Here is a 15,010-nt window from a genome sequence, read left to right on the forward strand (position 1 = left end):
CTCTCTCTCTCTCTCTCCTACAACAGAAAAAAAGTATATCTTGCAAAGAAATTAGATAAAATAATTGACAACGTATAAAAACGAACATTTTCTATAAGTTAGCTTTCTCTACAAGATTTAAGCAAATATTTACCATGTAAATTACCATTTCACAAACAGGAAGTAAGTGCAGCTCAAAGAAAAAAGTAAAGGAATTCTTGTTTCACATTCCAGAATTACTTAAGAACTGCAACCTTGATCAGTGATAGTAAGTGTGGATGAACAGGCAATTTTGTTGCAAGTATGATGTCCAAAGGATGAAACACAAAATAAAACCTAAGGCCAGAGAAAAAATATAGGTTGTAACAGTATCAGTAAATGTTAAAAGGAATCCCTCTAGTGTAGCCCAGCAAATGAGTGACTATGGATGCAAATATAATGATAATAATAAAAATATATATATCAAACTTTTTAATGTATATCATGATAATTACAATCGTAAGTCAACAGCTCGGAAGGGCGAGCCATGGAATGATTTTGTACAAGGTGCAGCACACAAATGAGATGACACAGCAGCAGCAGCAGCATGATGAGGGCAGCACCAGAGCAAAGGGAAAGACTGCAGTCCACTCACAACGCACCACAACTCCATGAAGAAAGATAATCTTGGGAAGTGTTTTCATAATGTTGGGCTTTCCATTACCAGCGTTACCTCAACAGTCATTAGCTGTCACTAGGCCAAGCCATCCCAGGGTGTTGGGTTGCCATGCAGGGCACCAGTACATGATAGGGCAGATGATGAACGAAATTCATGGTTAATGCACTAAAGTTAAGAACCAGAAGCAAATCCATTGTATGAATTAGATACAACTAGTGTTTAATTGATGATCAGACTATGACTTAAGAAGTTTCATGATAAAAATTTGGTTGTAAGAATCAGATATGAATTTACCACTTAAATACCAATCCATAATCAAAGTACTTCAAATGTTAACGTTTCCTGGCAACAGGACAACTTCTTGTTTTCTTTATACAGACTGACACATTTGCATTGAGGTAATACTGTAGGGAAAAGTTTCACAGTTACATTAACCTGTTGATTTCCACTGAGGCTGGGTGGCCACATCTTGCTTCTGCACTTGTTTTCCATGATTTTATGATGCTTCTCTCATACCCTGTGGACTTCCTTTGCAGCAAAATATGTATGTGTTGCTGAGGCTTAGCTAGTAAACAGCTGTGGCCTTGGAGGCAAAGACAGGTAAGTGAATCTCTCAGTGCAATTCAAAACACAATGGGAACAAAATTACCACTCAATCACTAATTTTTCAATAAATGCAAGGAAAGATAAAAATCACAGCATATATGAGTTACTTCAAGGAAATTAAATCTAAGACTTAAAAACATAAAAAAAAGTTAATTGCACTGCCCACTGCTGCCAATAAGAAACAGATTTCAAAATGCAATTGTCTTGCATTTTTGCCAGTTTAAAGAAAGCTTATTTCATTAAGATGGAGATCAACTCTCTGCTCAAGGGCTCTGGATGCAGGATAGAGCTGTGAGTGGGAGACAAGGGAGTTAATGAGAATGTTGCCATTCTTTCATGAATCAAATTGTTAGTGCATATTAACAGTTAGGGACTCAAGATGAAATACATATTACTTGACAGATCAAAATTAGCGGATTCCTGCACTTACACCTGGGGATGGACACCACCTCTGAATCAATCACTCAGATCTACCCTTGACTGGATGCTCTTTTCTGAGGAGCCATGGCAAGTGTCAGCCTCCACACCACCACACACACAAGTCATGGCAAGTGTCAGCCTCACAGCACCACACAAGTCATGGTTAGTGTCAGCCTCCACAGCACCAATCAAATGTCACATGCTGTCATGTGCATGTGTTGACTGACAGGTGAGAATGTTATCAGTGTTTCTACCACAAGAAGGCTGAGCAGATAACATACAAAGAAAACATAAATCTCTCCAGTTTTCTCAATATGACAAAAGCATTTCTAAAACTGAATACCATGGTATTCAGTGGTACAATGCCACACAAACTCAATGACACTCCCAAGAACTAATAAAAGTTTTTAAACAGTACATTTATGTTGCTCATAAATTTATAAAACAGACAAATATAACAAGACATAATAACCTCTTAAGGTCAATCAGAAATAAGACAAAGATGTTTTTTGAAAGCCTCCCATCACCCTCAACTTCACTGTAATGTGCCCAGTTACTAGAGCAACATGTTTATATCTGCACTCAGATCAATAAAAATCTATTTTACCCATTAATTTATTTCAATGTATTCCAAAGTGCAAATATAAAATAGTGGAATGGAAATCAATGATCACAAATTAAAAACAGAATTAAATCCATGATATCAAACCAAGAGTGAGTCCCTGCCTGCCCCAAGCTTCAGGTTTCCCTTCCACTGTGTGCAAGTCTAGTTGTCAGTTTGACAGATGTAACAATGCAAAGCAAGTGACTTCTAATAAATTACAAACATGTACTTGCCTCCTCTTTACCTGCTGTAATTTATAAAGCAACCCTCCATGAATAGTAATCAGATTCTGAATTAAAATGTATAGAAAAAAAAAATACATATAACATTAGCCCATACTATACATAATATGCTTCCTCATTTTTTATTATTATCAGGGAAACAAAATTTTATCTCTCATATCATAGCATCCTTAGTCCAAAATAAATAAATGAATATTGGAAAGGTAGTATATCTTTTAGGGTTGTGATAACGAGAAAAAACACCAAGAAGGAAATGTAACTTTTGAAGTCAAGCCAAAATTTGAAAATAGCATAACACTTGAAACAAGAGTCAAACCAGACATTTAATGCAAAAGATTGATGTGAAAATCATGAATTGTGTAATAAATAGTGCATCTCACCTCCCACATGCCTGCTGGGTAAGTACTCACCTCCACTTAGAGGACTTCATGGTACTCATGAATACAAACTGCTATTCAAAGAAAATTAAATGTTCCCACACTTTCCAATGTACATTTGTCCACATCAATTTTTAGTCCAGACTTATGCTCCTGACACAGTGTGATTTTCATGATAGCAATACTGACACTATTAGTGTTTGCATAATACTTACATTATAATGTTTTTATCAAAATGCATGACGAGCTATAAAGAAATCAAGGTCTGAATGCTGAAGCAAACCACAGTGAACTACAATAGACTGAACCCTTTACAGCCTGAAAGGAAAGTAAGTAAACATTTTTTACACAAATAAACAGAAAAATGTATGTATATATATATATATATATATATATATATATATATATATATATATATATATATATATATATATATATATATATATATATATATATATATATATATATATATATATATATATATATATATATATATATATATATATATATATATATATATATATATATATATATATATATATATATATACTTCTAATTATATGTAAAATACACTGTGGTAAAGTATTAGACATATAATTACAAATTATATATTATAATTCATTTAAGGCATCTAATAACTATTCTTTTTAAAGTTTCAAAACCACAATATTCTCAATACAATAAATTCTAAAATATTACTTCTCAAAACCCTTTCCTAACCCTCCCTAATTTCTATACAATTTTGAGAGTACCAGATACCATATGCTGATCCCCCATTCCCTTACATTCCATGGCATTCTAAGGCAAATAAATGAAAGCTGACTTCTCTATGTTTCAATATCAAATCAGACTGAAATGCAGTAAGAAATTATGGAGTACAAATGGACACTTCACATACTTCCTTTGACACACAATTATCACAAACACACAAACAAATAAACAAATGATTCCTGTTTCAATAATTATATAATATTCAGTTTAAGCCAATATCCCTCTGTCCATAATAGTGTATATAATTTTCAATTAATTTTAAAGATTTCACAATTTGAAATTTTTCACAATCATCTCTGGCTATTTAACATGCACCACATCGTAATATCAAACTGCTAATACATGGGGATTACTAGTACAAAAAAGTGTAGGTAAGGTTAAATTTTTCAGATATGTAACTTTTAGTTTTTAGTCAACGACTGCATTCCTACATTTGGATCACTTAAAGCTGTCTTACCACATCCCCCCAAACAAAACAAAAAACACACAGCTCTTCTACAAACAATGAGAATGTCATTACACAACTTACGTTCTTAGCTTACAGCTCGTCTTTCTCTAGTAATGTGTATCTGTTTTTGGAGGGGGCAAGCTTTTTGAAAGTGGACTCTGGGGGCGTGGTTGGCTTCTCCCTCTTTTTGATCGCTTCAGTGGGACTTGGGATTTCATTTTCATCTTGCTGTTGGGAGAAAGATACATACTACATTAAACTTCACTCTGGTGTGAAAATAATATAAATGATGATGGGATGACAGCACACATGACAATCTTGACAGGAACAGAAGACCTTAATGGTTGAAAGTGTGAGCACCTGCAATGTTATTAAACAGTGTACAGGAAATGGCAAATGGTTCATTGAAATTCGAGATTTTCATAACCAAACTAATAGCACAAGGCTGCAACTCTGTGAGAATAACCCTAATTAAATATAAGCTTATATTAAGGCATGTACTTTATTACTATTACAGTCTCTTGAAATTTTTCACCCTTACATCATCCCAATGTTGGAACTATTCTTATTTCTTTAAGAATCAACCTCTTTCAAGAAAATAATGTTAGTACCTAGAAAACTTCCTACAGGTCATTTTTTGGTGAACCCAACAAAAGTTTGAGGCAACTCTGGATCAACTGGATTACTACTGCAGTCATGTATGTAAACAAAAACTATAATGGTAAACAATGGCTGCTGAGAAAAATGAAATATTCTGAAGATATATTTTACTGTTGCATGGTGGTGTATGACACTCAAAGGTACTGCACACATGAATGTGTGCATACCAAGGGAGTGACTCACCTGGGCTGCCTCTGATGTGGTCTCTGGGTCAGGGCCATAGTGGAACTCTCGGTGCAGCTTGCCACTGTACAGGTCCTGCAGGAAGGCCTTCAGCTTCCCTTCAACATATGCATCTTTGTAATCTAAAACAAAAAAAAAATGTGTAAATCAGGAGGAGGCAGTAGACACCTGCCAAAACGATAATTACTCCCAGTGAGGTCTAAAGCACTGTTCAGGGGGTGCTGTGAACTTATCATTAAACCCAGCTGTGACCTCACTGAACGTTTCCCTTTGTGTCTCACAACACAAGGGGGTAGTCACAGCCTGCCCTCTAAAGACAACTCTCTTCCTCCACACAAAACTACAAGCACCTAATAACACACACACCCTTCACTCAAAAAATTTTAAAATCATGGCGACTCCTACACCAGCCTCGGAGTCCCCATCTGGGGAGGGGACCATAAATGTCCCCAGGTCGGACTGCCTTTCCGTCGACGACCCTAAGTGTCTTGACACCCCCCTCAACTTTTTCTTCATTAACTTCTGCAACATTCGCGGTCTAAGATCTAATTTTCAATCTGTAGAACACCACCTCTCCTCTTCTAAACCTCATCTTCTTTTCCTCACTGAAACTCAGGTGTCTGAGGCAACTGACAGTAGCCCCTTTTCTGTTCCCTCCTACTTTCTCTATCCTCATTTTCGATCCAAAGCTGGATGCTGCGTTTATGTGCGCAATGACTTAACCTGCTCTCGTGCCCACGCTCTTGAATCTTCCGAGTTTTCCACCATCTGGCTACGACTACAGAGTCATTCTCATACTAAATTTATCTGTGCTGTATACCTCTCTCCTAACTCCTCTGACTATAAGAAATTCTTTGACTACTTAACTTCCAAAGTGGAGCACATTCTGACCCTCTTCCCTTTTGCAGAGATCTCCATTCTTGGAGACTTCAATGTTCACCACCAGCTTTGGCTTTCCTCTCCCTTCACTGACCATCCTGGTGAACTAGCCTACAACTTTGCTATCCTCCATGACCTAGAGCAATTGGTGCAACACCCTACTCGTATTCCTGACCGTCTTGGAGATACGCCCAACATTCTTGACCTTTTCCTGACCTCTAATCCTTCTGCTTATGCTGTCACCCTTTCTTCTCCGTTGGGCTCCTCCGATCACAATCTCATATCTTTATCTTGTCCTATCACTCCAATCCCTCCTCAGGATCCCCCTAAGCGAAGGTGCCTCTGGCGTTTTGCCTCTGCTAGTTGGGGGGACCTGAGGCGGTATTTTGCTGATTTTCCTTGGAATGACTACTGCTTCCGTGTCAGAGACCCGTCTTTGTGTGCTGAGCGCATAACAGAGGTGATAGTGTCTGGCATGGAGGCGTACATTCCTCACTCTTTTTCTCGTCCTAAACCTTCTAAACCTTGGTTTAACACAGCTTGTTCTCGTGCTATACATGATAGAGAGGTGGCCCACAAAAGGTACTTAAGCCTTCCTTCACCAGAATCTCACGCACTTTATATTTCTGCCCGGAACCATGCCAAGTCTGTTCTCCAACTAGCCAAAAACTCCTTCATTAACAGAAAATGTCAAAACCTTTCAAGATCTAACTCCCCTCGTGATTTCTGGCATCTAGCCAAAAATATCTCCAATAACTGCTTCTTCTTCTTTCCCTCCTCTACTTCAACCAGATGGCACCACTGCTATCACATCTATTTCTAAAGCTGAACTCTTTGCTCAAACCTTTGCTAAAAACTCTACCTTGGACGATTCTGGGCTTGTTCCTCCCTCTCCTCCACCCTCTGACTACTTCATGCCTCGTATTAAAATTCTTCGTAATGATGTTTTCCATGCCCTCGCTGGCCTAAACCCTCAGAAGGCTTATGGACCTGATGGAGTCCCTCCTATTGTTCTCCGAAACTGTGCCTCCGTGCTTGCACCTTGCCTAGTCAAACTCTTTCAGCTCTGTCTGTCAACATCTACCTTTCCTTCTTGCTGGAAGTTTGCCTACATTCAACCTGTTCCTAAAAAGGGTGACCGCTCTAATCCCTCAAACTACCGTCCTATTGCTTTAATTTCCTGCTTATCTAAAGTTTTTGAATCTATCCTCAACAGGAAGATTCTTAAACATCTATCACTTCACAACCTTCTATCTGATCGCCAGTATGGGTTCCGTCAAGGCCGCTCTACTGGTGATCTTCTGGCTTTCCTTACTGAGTCTTGGTCATCCTCTTTTAGAGACTTTGGTGAAACTTTTGCTGTTGCCTTGGACATATCAAAAGCTTTTGATAGAGTCTGGCACAAAGCTTTGATCTCCAAACTACCCTCCTACGGTTTCTATCCTTCTCTCTGTAACTTCATCTCAAGTTTCCTTTCTGACCGTTCTATTGCTGCTGTGGTAGACGGTCACTGTTCTTCTCCTAAATCTATTAACAGTGGTGTTCCTCAGGGTTCTGTCCTGTCACCCACTCTCTTCTTATTATTCATTAATGATCTTCTAAACCAAACTTCTTGTCCTATCCACTCCTATGCTGATGATACCACCCTGCACTTTTCCACGTCTTTTCATAGACGTCCAACCCTTCAGGAGGTAAACATATCACGCAGGGAAGCCACAGAACGCCTGACTTCTGATCTTTCTAAAATTTCTGATTGGGGCAGAGCAAACTTGGTATTGTTCAATGCCTCAAAAACTCAATTCCTCCATCTATCAACTCGACACAATCTTCCAGACAACTATCCCCTCTTCTTCAATGACACTCAACTGTCCCCCTCTTCTACACTGAACATCCTCGGTCTGTCCTTTACTTATAATCTGAACTGGAAACTTCACATCTCATCTCTAGCTAAAACAGCTTCTATGAAGTTAGGTGTTCTGAGACGTCTCCGCCAGTTTTTCTCACCCCCCCAGCTGCTAACTCTGTACAAGGGCCTTATCCGTCCATGTATGGAGTATGCTTTACATGTCTGGGGGGGTTCCACTCATACTGCTGTTCTAGACAGGGTGGAATCAAAAGCTTTTCGTCTCATCAACTCCTCTCCTCTAACTGACTGTCTTCAGCCTCTCTCTCACCGCCGCAATGTTGCATCTCTTGCTGTCTTCTACCGCTATTTTCATGCTAACTGCTCTTCTGATCTTGCTAACTGCATGCCTCCCCTCCTTCCGCGGCCTCGCTGCACAAGACTTTCTTCTTTCTCTCACTCCTATTCTGTCCACCTCTCTAACGCAAGAGTTAACCAGTATTCTCAATCATTCATCCCTTTCTCTGGTAAACTCTGGAACTCCTTGCCTGCTTCTGTATTTCCACCTTCCTATGACTTGAATTCCTTCAAGAGGGAGGTTTCAAGACACTTATCCACCAATTTTTGACCACTGCTTTGACCCTTTTAGGGACTGGCATTTCAGTGGGCATTTTTTTTATTAGATTTTTGTTGCCCTTGGCCAGTGTCCTTCCTACATAAAAAAAAAAAAAAAAAATGTCAAATCCAAGAATAACTACCTTTCTATATACCAGGCCAACAATCCCACACAGGCTGACCCAGACAAAGCACCACACACACATACACTCATGATTCACACCCTTTGCCCCATTGGCCTCTGGTGGAAATGGATGGTCTTGTGGAGAAAAAAGAATACTGGAATATCTGAGATAAAAGATGAGAAAATGTGTAACCTTAAGTGTATGGTATAGAGCAAATGGAGATTATTTTAGGAAAGTAAAAACAAGGGAAGATTACTTTACCTATTCTCATTGTGGTATTAATAAGCCCTTCTTTAACTCACCTGGGAAGAGGTACATGTGCCTGAATGAGTCAATAGCAATTAAAGGCAGGTCTTTCTTGCTCTTGCCCAAGTGGTGGAGAGGATGAGCAAACTGAATGCCGTCAGCAGTCAGGAAGTTGATATTTTCTGCAAAATTAAAATAAAAAAAACAATGAAAATGCTTTGCAACCAACAATACTGGAATAGATAAATATCTTCAAGTATGTCAAAGCAATCATACTAAATTTTAAAGATTTCAATATATGCAATATGATGGTTGCTCCTCCTACTTCTCCAATGTGGAGCAAAAGAAATGTCAGGTAAACACACTCACGTTTCTGATCAGCAAGTTCTGAATGTACAAGAGTAGTATATTTCTTGACGCTCTCCGTGTCTTCAGGATCGTGGAAGAGTATAAGGAAAGGCAGTCCTTCTTCTGTTAATTCTTCAGCATTCTGAGATGAGACCACAAATATATATGAGATGGATACATGAAAATTCACAGCACCACCATGAATTCAAACACTTTTGCCTCTTCCACTTCATTTTTTTCTTTAGTATTTACTTACAAGACAATCATTACCCTCAGTGTTTGAAAGGCAACTTTCATTTTAGAAATAGTCAGGATTTGTTATCTTAAGGAAGATGTTACACCAATACGTTTTTTTTTTTTTAAATGTAGGGAGGACACTGGCCAAGGGCAACAAAAATCTAATAAAAAAAATGCCCACTGAAATGCCAGTCCCATAAAAGGGTCAAAGCAGTGGTCAAAAATTGATAAATAAGTGTCTTGAAACCTCCCTCTTGAAGGAATTCAAGTCATAGGAAGGTGGAAATACAGAAGCAGGCAGGGAGTTCCAGAGTTTACCAGAGAAAGGGATGAATGATCGAGAATACTGGTTAACTCTTGCATTAGAGAGGTGGACAGAATAGGGGTGAGAGAAAGAAGAAAGTCTTGTGCAGCGAGGCCGCAGAAGGAGGGGAGGCATGCAGTTAGCAAGATCAGAGCAGTTAGCATGAAAATAGCGGTAGAAGACAGCTAGATATGCAACATTGAGGCGGTGAGAAAGAGGCTGAAGACAGTCAGTTAGAGGAGACAAAAAGCTTTTCAATCCACCCTGTCTAGAAGAGCAGTATGAGTGGAACCCCCCAGGCATGTGAAGCATACTCCATACATGGACGGATAAGGCCCTTGTACAGAGTTAGCAGCTGGGGGGTGAGAAAAACTGGCGGAGACGTCTCAGAACACCTAACTTCATAGAAGCTGTTTTAGCTAGAGATGAGATGTGAAGTTTCCAGTTCAGATTATAAGTAAAGGACAGACCGAGGATGTTCAGTGTAGAAGAGGGGGACAGTTGAGTGTCATTGAAGAAGAGGGGATAGTTGTCTGGAAGGTTGTGTCGAGTTGATAGATGGAGGAACTGAGTTTTTGAGGCATTGAACAATACCAAGTTTGCTCTGCCCCAATCAGAAATTTTAGAAAGATCAGAAGTCAGGTGTTCTGTGGCTTCCTTGCGTGATATGTTTACCTCCTGTGTGTCCGTTCTTCCTTAAGATAACACCCTCATGCATTCCTTGGTCCACCCACTGCTTATGTGGCACTTATAAGGAATGTAAGCAATAGCAGATAGTGCTGCCATCTTTTTAATGATGCTATAAATTGTCTACACACAACAAAGCTGAATTATTTAACTGCTGTCTATTCACTATTATACTATTACCAACATTTATAAAAAATGATGCAGCATTACACACTGCTGTGATTCTCATTCACATAAAATCATCAATTAAGAGTGTATGGGTGAGAAAGCTCACCTGGAACGTGATCTCCCGCACAAGAGGAATACACCTCTCTGTGGCCCAAATGGACAGTTCATCATAGGATGAGAGTGACCCAGTAAAGGCATCATCTTCCTTTGTTATAGAAGCCTTGAAGGCAACAATGCTTTCCCCTGGTGGATGCATACTGCGCACCGTGTCACTGCAAAGTTAGTGAAGGTGAGAATGTACTAATATCAATGCATATTTTATCTTAAATGAAGAAAATATGAAGTAATTAAAAACATGCAGTCCAAATTTAATACACATAATGGTTACAAATTAAACAGAACCTTTATAAACGAAATGATTTTTCATTAGTGATTGGATGGTCTAAAGAAATTTTATCAGTTTGTAAAATGATTCCATTATTTTTTGTTCAATATTAACTGATAATTCCAAGACAACTATCAGTAGTTCTCTATTAAGCCATTATTTGCAGTAAACACTGTGCTGGTGATGCTCACCCAAAGCCAGCCAGGAACTGACAGTCGTCTTTGAGGTTGACGGCAATCTTGCGGAACAATTCAAACTCGGGTGAGTCTTGCCTCTCAAAGTAACCAATCACAGTCCTCTTGGTCTCCTGTGGAAACATAATGCATCCCTCAGTGCTCAGCATGAACAAAGAAATGAAACTAAAATCAATATATGTGAAGAACATTCTTATGATTTTTAAATAAACTTAAAGTTGGAAGCAAACAGCATACATTATTTTATGGGCTGGTATTTCATTGTACCATGTTGTTTGACATAACACATGCAAATAAATTCCCACAATTTCTCTTTTTCTGACAGGTCTTATTTACTGAAGGTCCATCATTTATTCAAAAATAAGGAAACTGAGGTTGCTCATCTTACTTCCAACTCGTTAATTTCATCCAAGTTCTGCAGTATTTTGATGGGATCCCGAAGTTGCTCCTTAATATAAGAAGCAAAGGCATCGGCTGATCTCTGCCCTCTGTACTCCCTCTTGGTGGCCTGGCCATTCCTCAGCAACTTTAAGGTTGGGTACTTGGTGATGTGAAAGCGAGAAGCAATGCTTGCTGAAAGGAACAAATGTCTCATAAAATTTTTGAAATAATCTCGGTGAATCATTTTTTATATATTTCAAAATTACATTAAACAAACAGATCTGAAAGATAAGCATTATGTAATTTGAGAAACTCTCACAAGATAAGCATGAACTTCAGAGAGGTCAAAGAACCCCCTTCAACAATTTGATAACTCAAAGAGGATGCCTTGGTATACTAACACTCGGAATCACAGTCCACCTTTCCAACCACTACCCGCCCTTCATCAGGGAATAAATCTCTAACTTTGTCAGCTGTCTCATCCCAGGTTGGTGCCAGGATGTTGCTGAATCTGCACCAGTCAGCATAGAAGTTAATGAATACAAGTTCATTGTTTCCTGTGAGGGAGGGAAGAAGAAACATTTTAGTCCAATGGCTATAATAACTGTACCCCAATTTCCTGATCATAGAACATGAATAGTATCAAAATTACTTTTATGTAAATATGTGCATTCAATATGCACCACTTTAAAGCTCACACCAATGTACACCAAACAAGGAAAATATGCATTGCTTTCATACAGTATTTTTCTAATTATGTATAGGACAAAAATATAGATGACAATTGTATCTAGACAGATCAAGTGTAGTACAATAAAAACCTTTCATTCATACCATAGCAGATATAATAATGTTGATATGAAAAAAATTCACATAGGTACTGCAGCAAAACTCTAATAACTAAACAGGAAGACTTGATTGATCCAACATACATCACTGTCTAATTATGTCTTGACTAAGCAGCAAATATCAACTGTAACCATGCAACAGAGACAGTAGGTAATGCAGTAGATGAGTTGAAATTTGAACACAGTAGATGTATTCACCTCAATAGATCTATCATACATTATTTTCCTTTTCCTGACTTATCAAGGTTTTGCAGTACAGTATGATGGTGCAAGTACTCATACAATGTAATGCTTTCAAGTGAGACTTCCATTTTCTTCAGCCTTCCTATCCTTTTTGTGTCCATCTCAGCTTCTCTTGCAAGATCATAAGATGCTAAAATCTAAAATACCAAAATTTCTCTTACCTATAATGCTGTCAAAGTTGCCCTTGTCCAGTTGTAAGGCTCCTCCATGGGACTGTGTAAACTGCAACAAGAGCTGAAAAGAGAACAAAACCTCTGTCTATAACACTGGTTCCAAAACTGGTGGGGCGGGGATGTAAGGATACAGAAGGGGACTGATGTCATCTGCTCATAAATCATGGTTTAAAAAACATATAATGAAATTACTCTAAGATGTGAATGTTCATTAGAATGTCTCATGCCTGAATTATTTTACTTATTTATTTTTTTATTCTCAGCAAAAGAGCTTTGTTTTTCCTAAACAGTGCTAAGATATATATTGTAAATATGTATAATTTCATATAAACACAATAAAGAGGGAAGGAAGGTGTGTGGGTTTGTTAAAAGTGAGAGAGGGAATGTCATGCAAGATCATTTGGGAACCACGGGTCTGTAACAAGGCTCTCCTCAATAATGCCAGGGCAACATGTACCCATAAAGAATATTACAGCTCCCAACAAACTATTCTAAATTTGAAAGGATTTGAAGGCAGCCCAGTTCTCTGGTGTGTTTTTTTGATAGTATGCACCTGTAGAATCTCAGTTTTCTGTGGTATTGTTTGTGTAGGTCCCTGGAAAACCAGCAGTGTATGTCTACACAAGGGTGTTTTCCGTGGGATGAAGTTGTTCATGGTGGTGTGTATGGTGTGTTTCAGGCTGTTCCAGGAGTTGAGAGTATGGGTAAGAAGATAGAAAGTTGTCTCTGTAGGGCATCATGTCTTGTTTGATCAAGTCTATGTCAGCTTTAGAGTAGAGAAGGAGTGGTCTGCATCTGAGTTTTTGTCTTGTCAGTCGAAGGTCTGTGTCAACCAGGACAATGTCATGGTCACTTAGTTCAGGAACTACCTGGGTGTTTGTTATGTGTGATGAGTATGTTGTTTATGAGAAAGAGGCCTAATGTATGGGCTGTGGTGAGAGGGCCTCCAGCACCAGAGGGGCATGTGGTAGTCTTTGTTCATGTTAGCTTGAGTACTGTTTGAATGAGTGAGTGTATCTGTGATATCAATGAATGTTTCATATAGCTGACAACTGTTTATGTGAGGAATGATAGGGTTGGGGATGTCTGCATCAAGGGAATTGAAGGGGGATATAGTGAGCCAATTGATGTTGGGGAGTTTGAAATTGCCTGTGATCCAAATGTGTTTGTCTGCTGTAATGCATAAGAGCTGTGTGAAGGTTGTGTATTTAAAGGTCATGACCAGCAGGATGCATGAGTGTCATGAAGAGTCATTAACTATAGGGTGTAAGAAGAAAATTTATAAGAAACACCAACAGTATTTGTTCTGCACCAGGGTAGTTGTCTACAGCTACACAATGCCAAGACTGACTGGGATTGAAAAAGATAAATAAATACAAAATATAAATAAATAAAAAAAAAATATATATATATATATATATATATATATATATATATATATATATATATATATATATATATATATATATATATATATAATAATAATAATAATAATAATAGGATAGATTCTGGGCTAATCATAAGATGAGGTTCAATTATATGGAACACTGAATTATAACCACGTAATGACCCACCTTCAAACATAACAAAATAATACAGATCCAGACTCATTTGTCGCATAAGCATCACGCCAAGAACAAACCTCAAAGCACCCTAGACACCAATAAAAAGTTGACCTGTGTAGGCGTGAGGTGTACCACCTGGCTACGGACTACCCTATGAATGACCACCTGAGCATTACTATCAGCTGCACCATAAGTACTTAACGCCCCTGTCCTCACATCAGAATAAGTAAGAAAAGCCACGAGGCCCCAAATAGTAGAGTGGTCGCTCCCTGGCAGTGGCTAGCGGAACTTGACTCGCACACCCCAACCTGTCACTGGCCTCCCCGCCCTCTCTGTGCCGCCCTCGCCCTGCCAATACACCCAGAGGACATTCACTCACCGTTAGAAGGGACAGGATGAGTTGGAACTGTGATGAATTTGGCATGGTGAAGGGAAGATGAGGTGAGGAGGCCGGGACAACAGCTGTTCTCGGCACAACACGTCGCCGCCACAGCTGCCACACGCCGCCACCCGCCAATCTTCACCGCAACCAGTGTTGTGCTATCTCTCTCTCTCTCTCTCTCTCTCTCTCTCTGTCCCCTGGATTTTTAGATGCCACCGCTTTCTCCCTTCAATATATTACCTGAAATACATGTGTGATTTTTTTGTTATGTTGTTTTCTACCAGTTTTTCTCTTCCGGTTATTTTCGTTCCCATGTGGAGCCGAACTAGTCGTGTGTGTGAAGTTGTCAAATATTTCCGGGGAGCTCAGGCGGTCTGCGGGTCGTGGATATCATGCAGGTGGTTGCATAATTATTTTGTTGATTGAAGGACACAGCATT

The 15,010-nt window shown here is 38.9% G+C and overlaps 1 protein-coding gene across 2 annotated transcripts; it reads right to left on the minus strand.

The window, feature by feature from the left end:
- Nucleotides 1–435: 435 nt before the first annotated feature.
- On the minus strand, nt 436–14,728 carry LOC135104271 (endoplasmic reticulum resident protein 44-like). Of its 2 annotated transcripts, XM_064011468.1 has the most exons (11): nt 14,569–14,728; nt 12,613–12,685; nt 11,762–11,917; nt 11,368–11,552; nt 10,977–11,092; nt 10,507–10,672; nt 9,026–9,146; nt 8,713–8,838; nt 4,949–5,070; nt 4,187–4,333; nt 436–3,204 (listed from the first exon to the last, which is right to left on the minus strand). In XM_064011468.1, exons 1-10 carry the CDS (start codon nt 14,611–14,613, stop codon nt 4,196–4,198), a joined length of 1,248 nt encoding a protein of 415 aa, XP_063867538.1. In that variant the 5' UTR covers nt 14,614–14,728; the 3' UTR covers nt 436–3,204; nt 4,187–4,195. The 2 variants fall into 2 exon arrangements, with proteins under 2 accessions (XP_063867538.1, XP_063867537.1); XM_064011467.1 differs by lacking the exon at nt 436–3,204 and having other exon boundaries at nt 3,484–4,333.
- Nucleotides 14,729–15,010: the final 282 nt, after the last annotated feature.

Source organism: Scylla paramamosain, chromosome 10, assembly GCF_035594125.1.
Source record: "Scylla paramamosain isolate STU-SP2022 chromosome 10, ASM3559412v1, whole genome shotgun sequence".
Lineage (NCBI taxonomy): Eukaryota > Metazoa > Arthropoda > Malacostraca > Decapoda > Portunidae > Scylla > Scylla paramamosain.

Coding starts and splice junctions, on each gene's coding strand:
- LOC135104271 (XM_064011468.1), bottom strand. CDS start 14,613: ATGCCAAATTCATCACAGTTCCAACTCATCCTGTCCCTTCTAACG. Junction 11,918..12,612: donor CAACTTTGACAGCATTATAG/GTAAGAGAAATT, acceptor CCTCCCTCACAG/GAAACAATGAACTTGTATTC. Junction 9,147..10,506: donor TGCGGGAGATCACGTTCCAG/GTGAGCTTTCTC, acceptor GTCTCATCTCAG/AATGCTGAAGAATTAACAGA.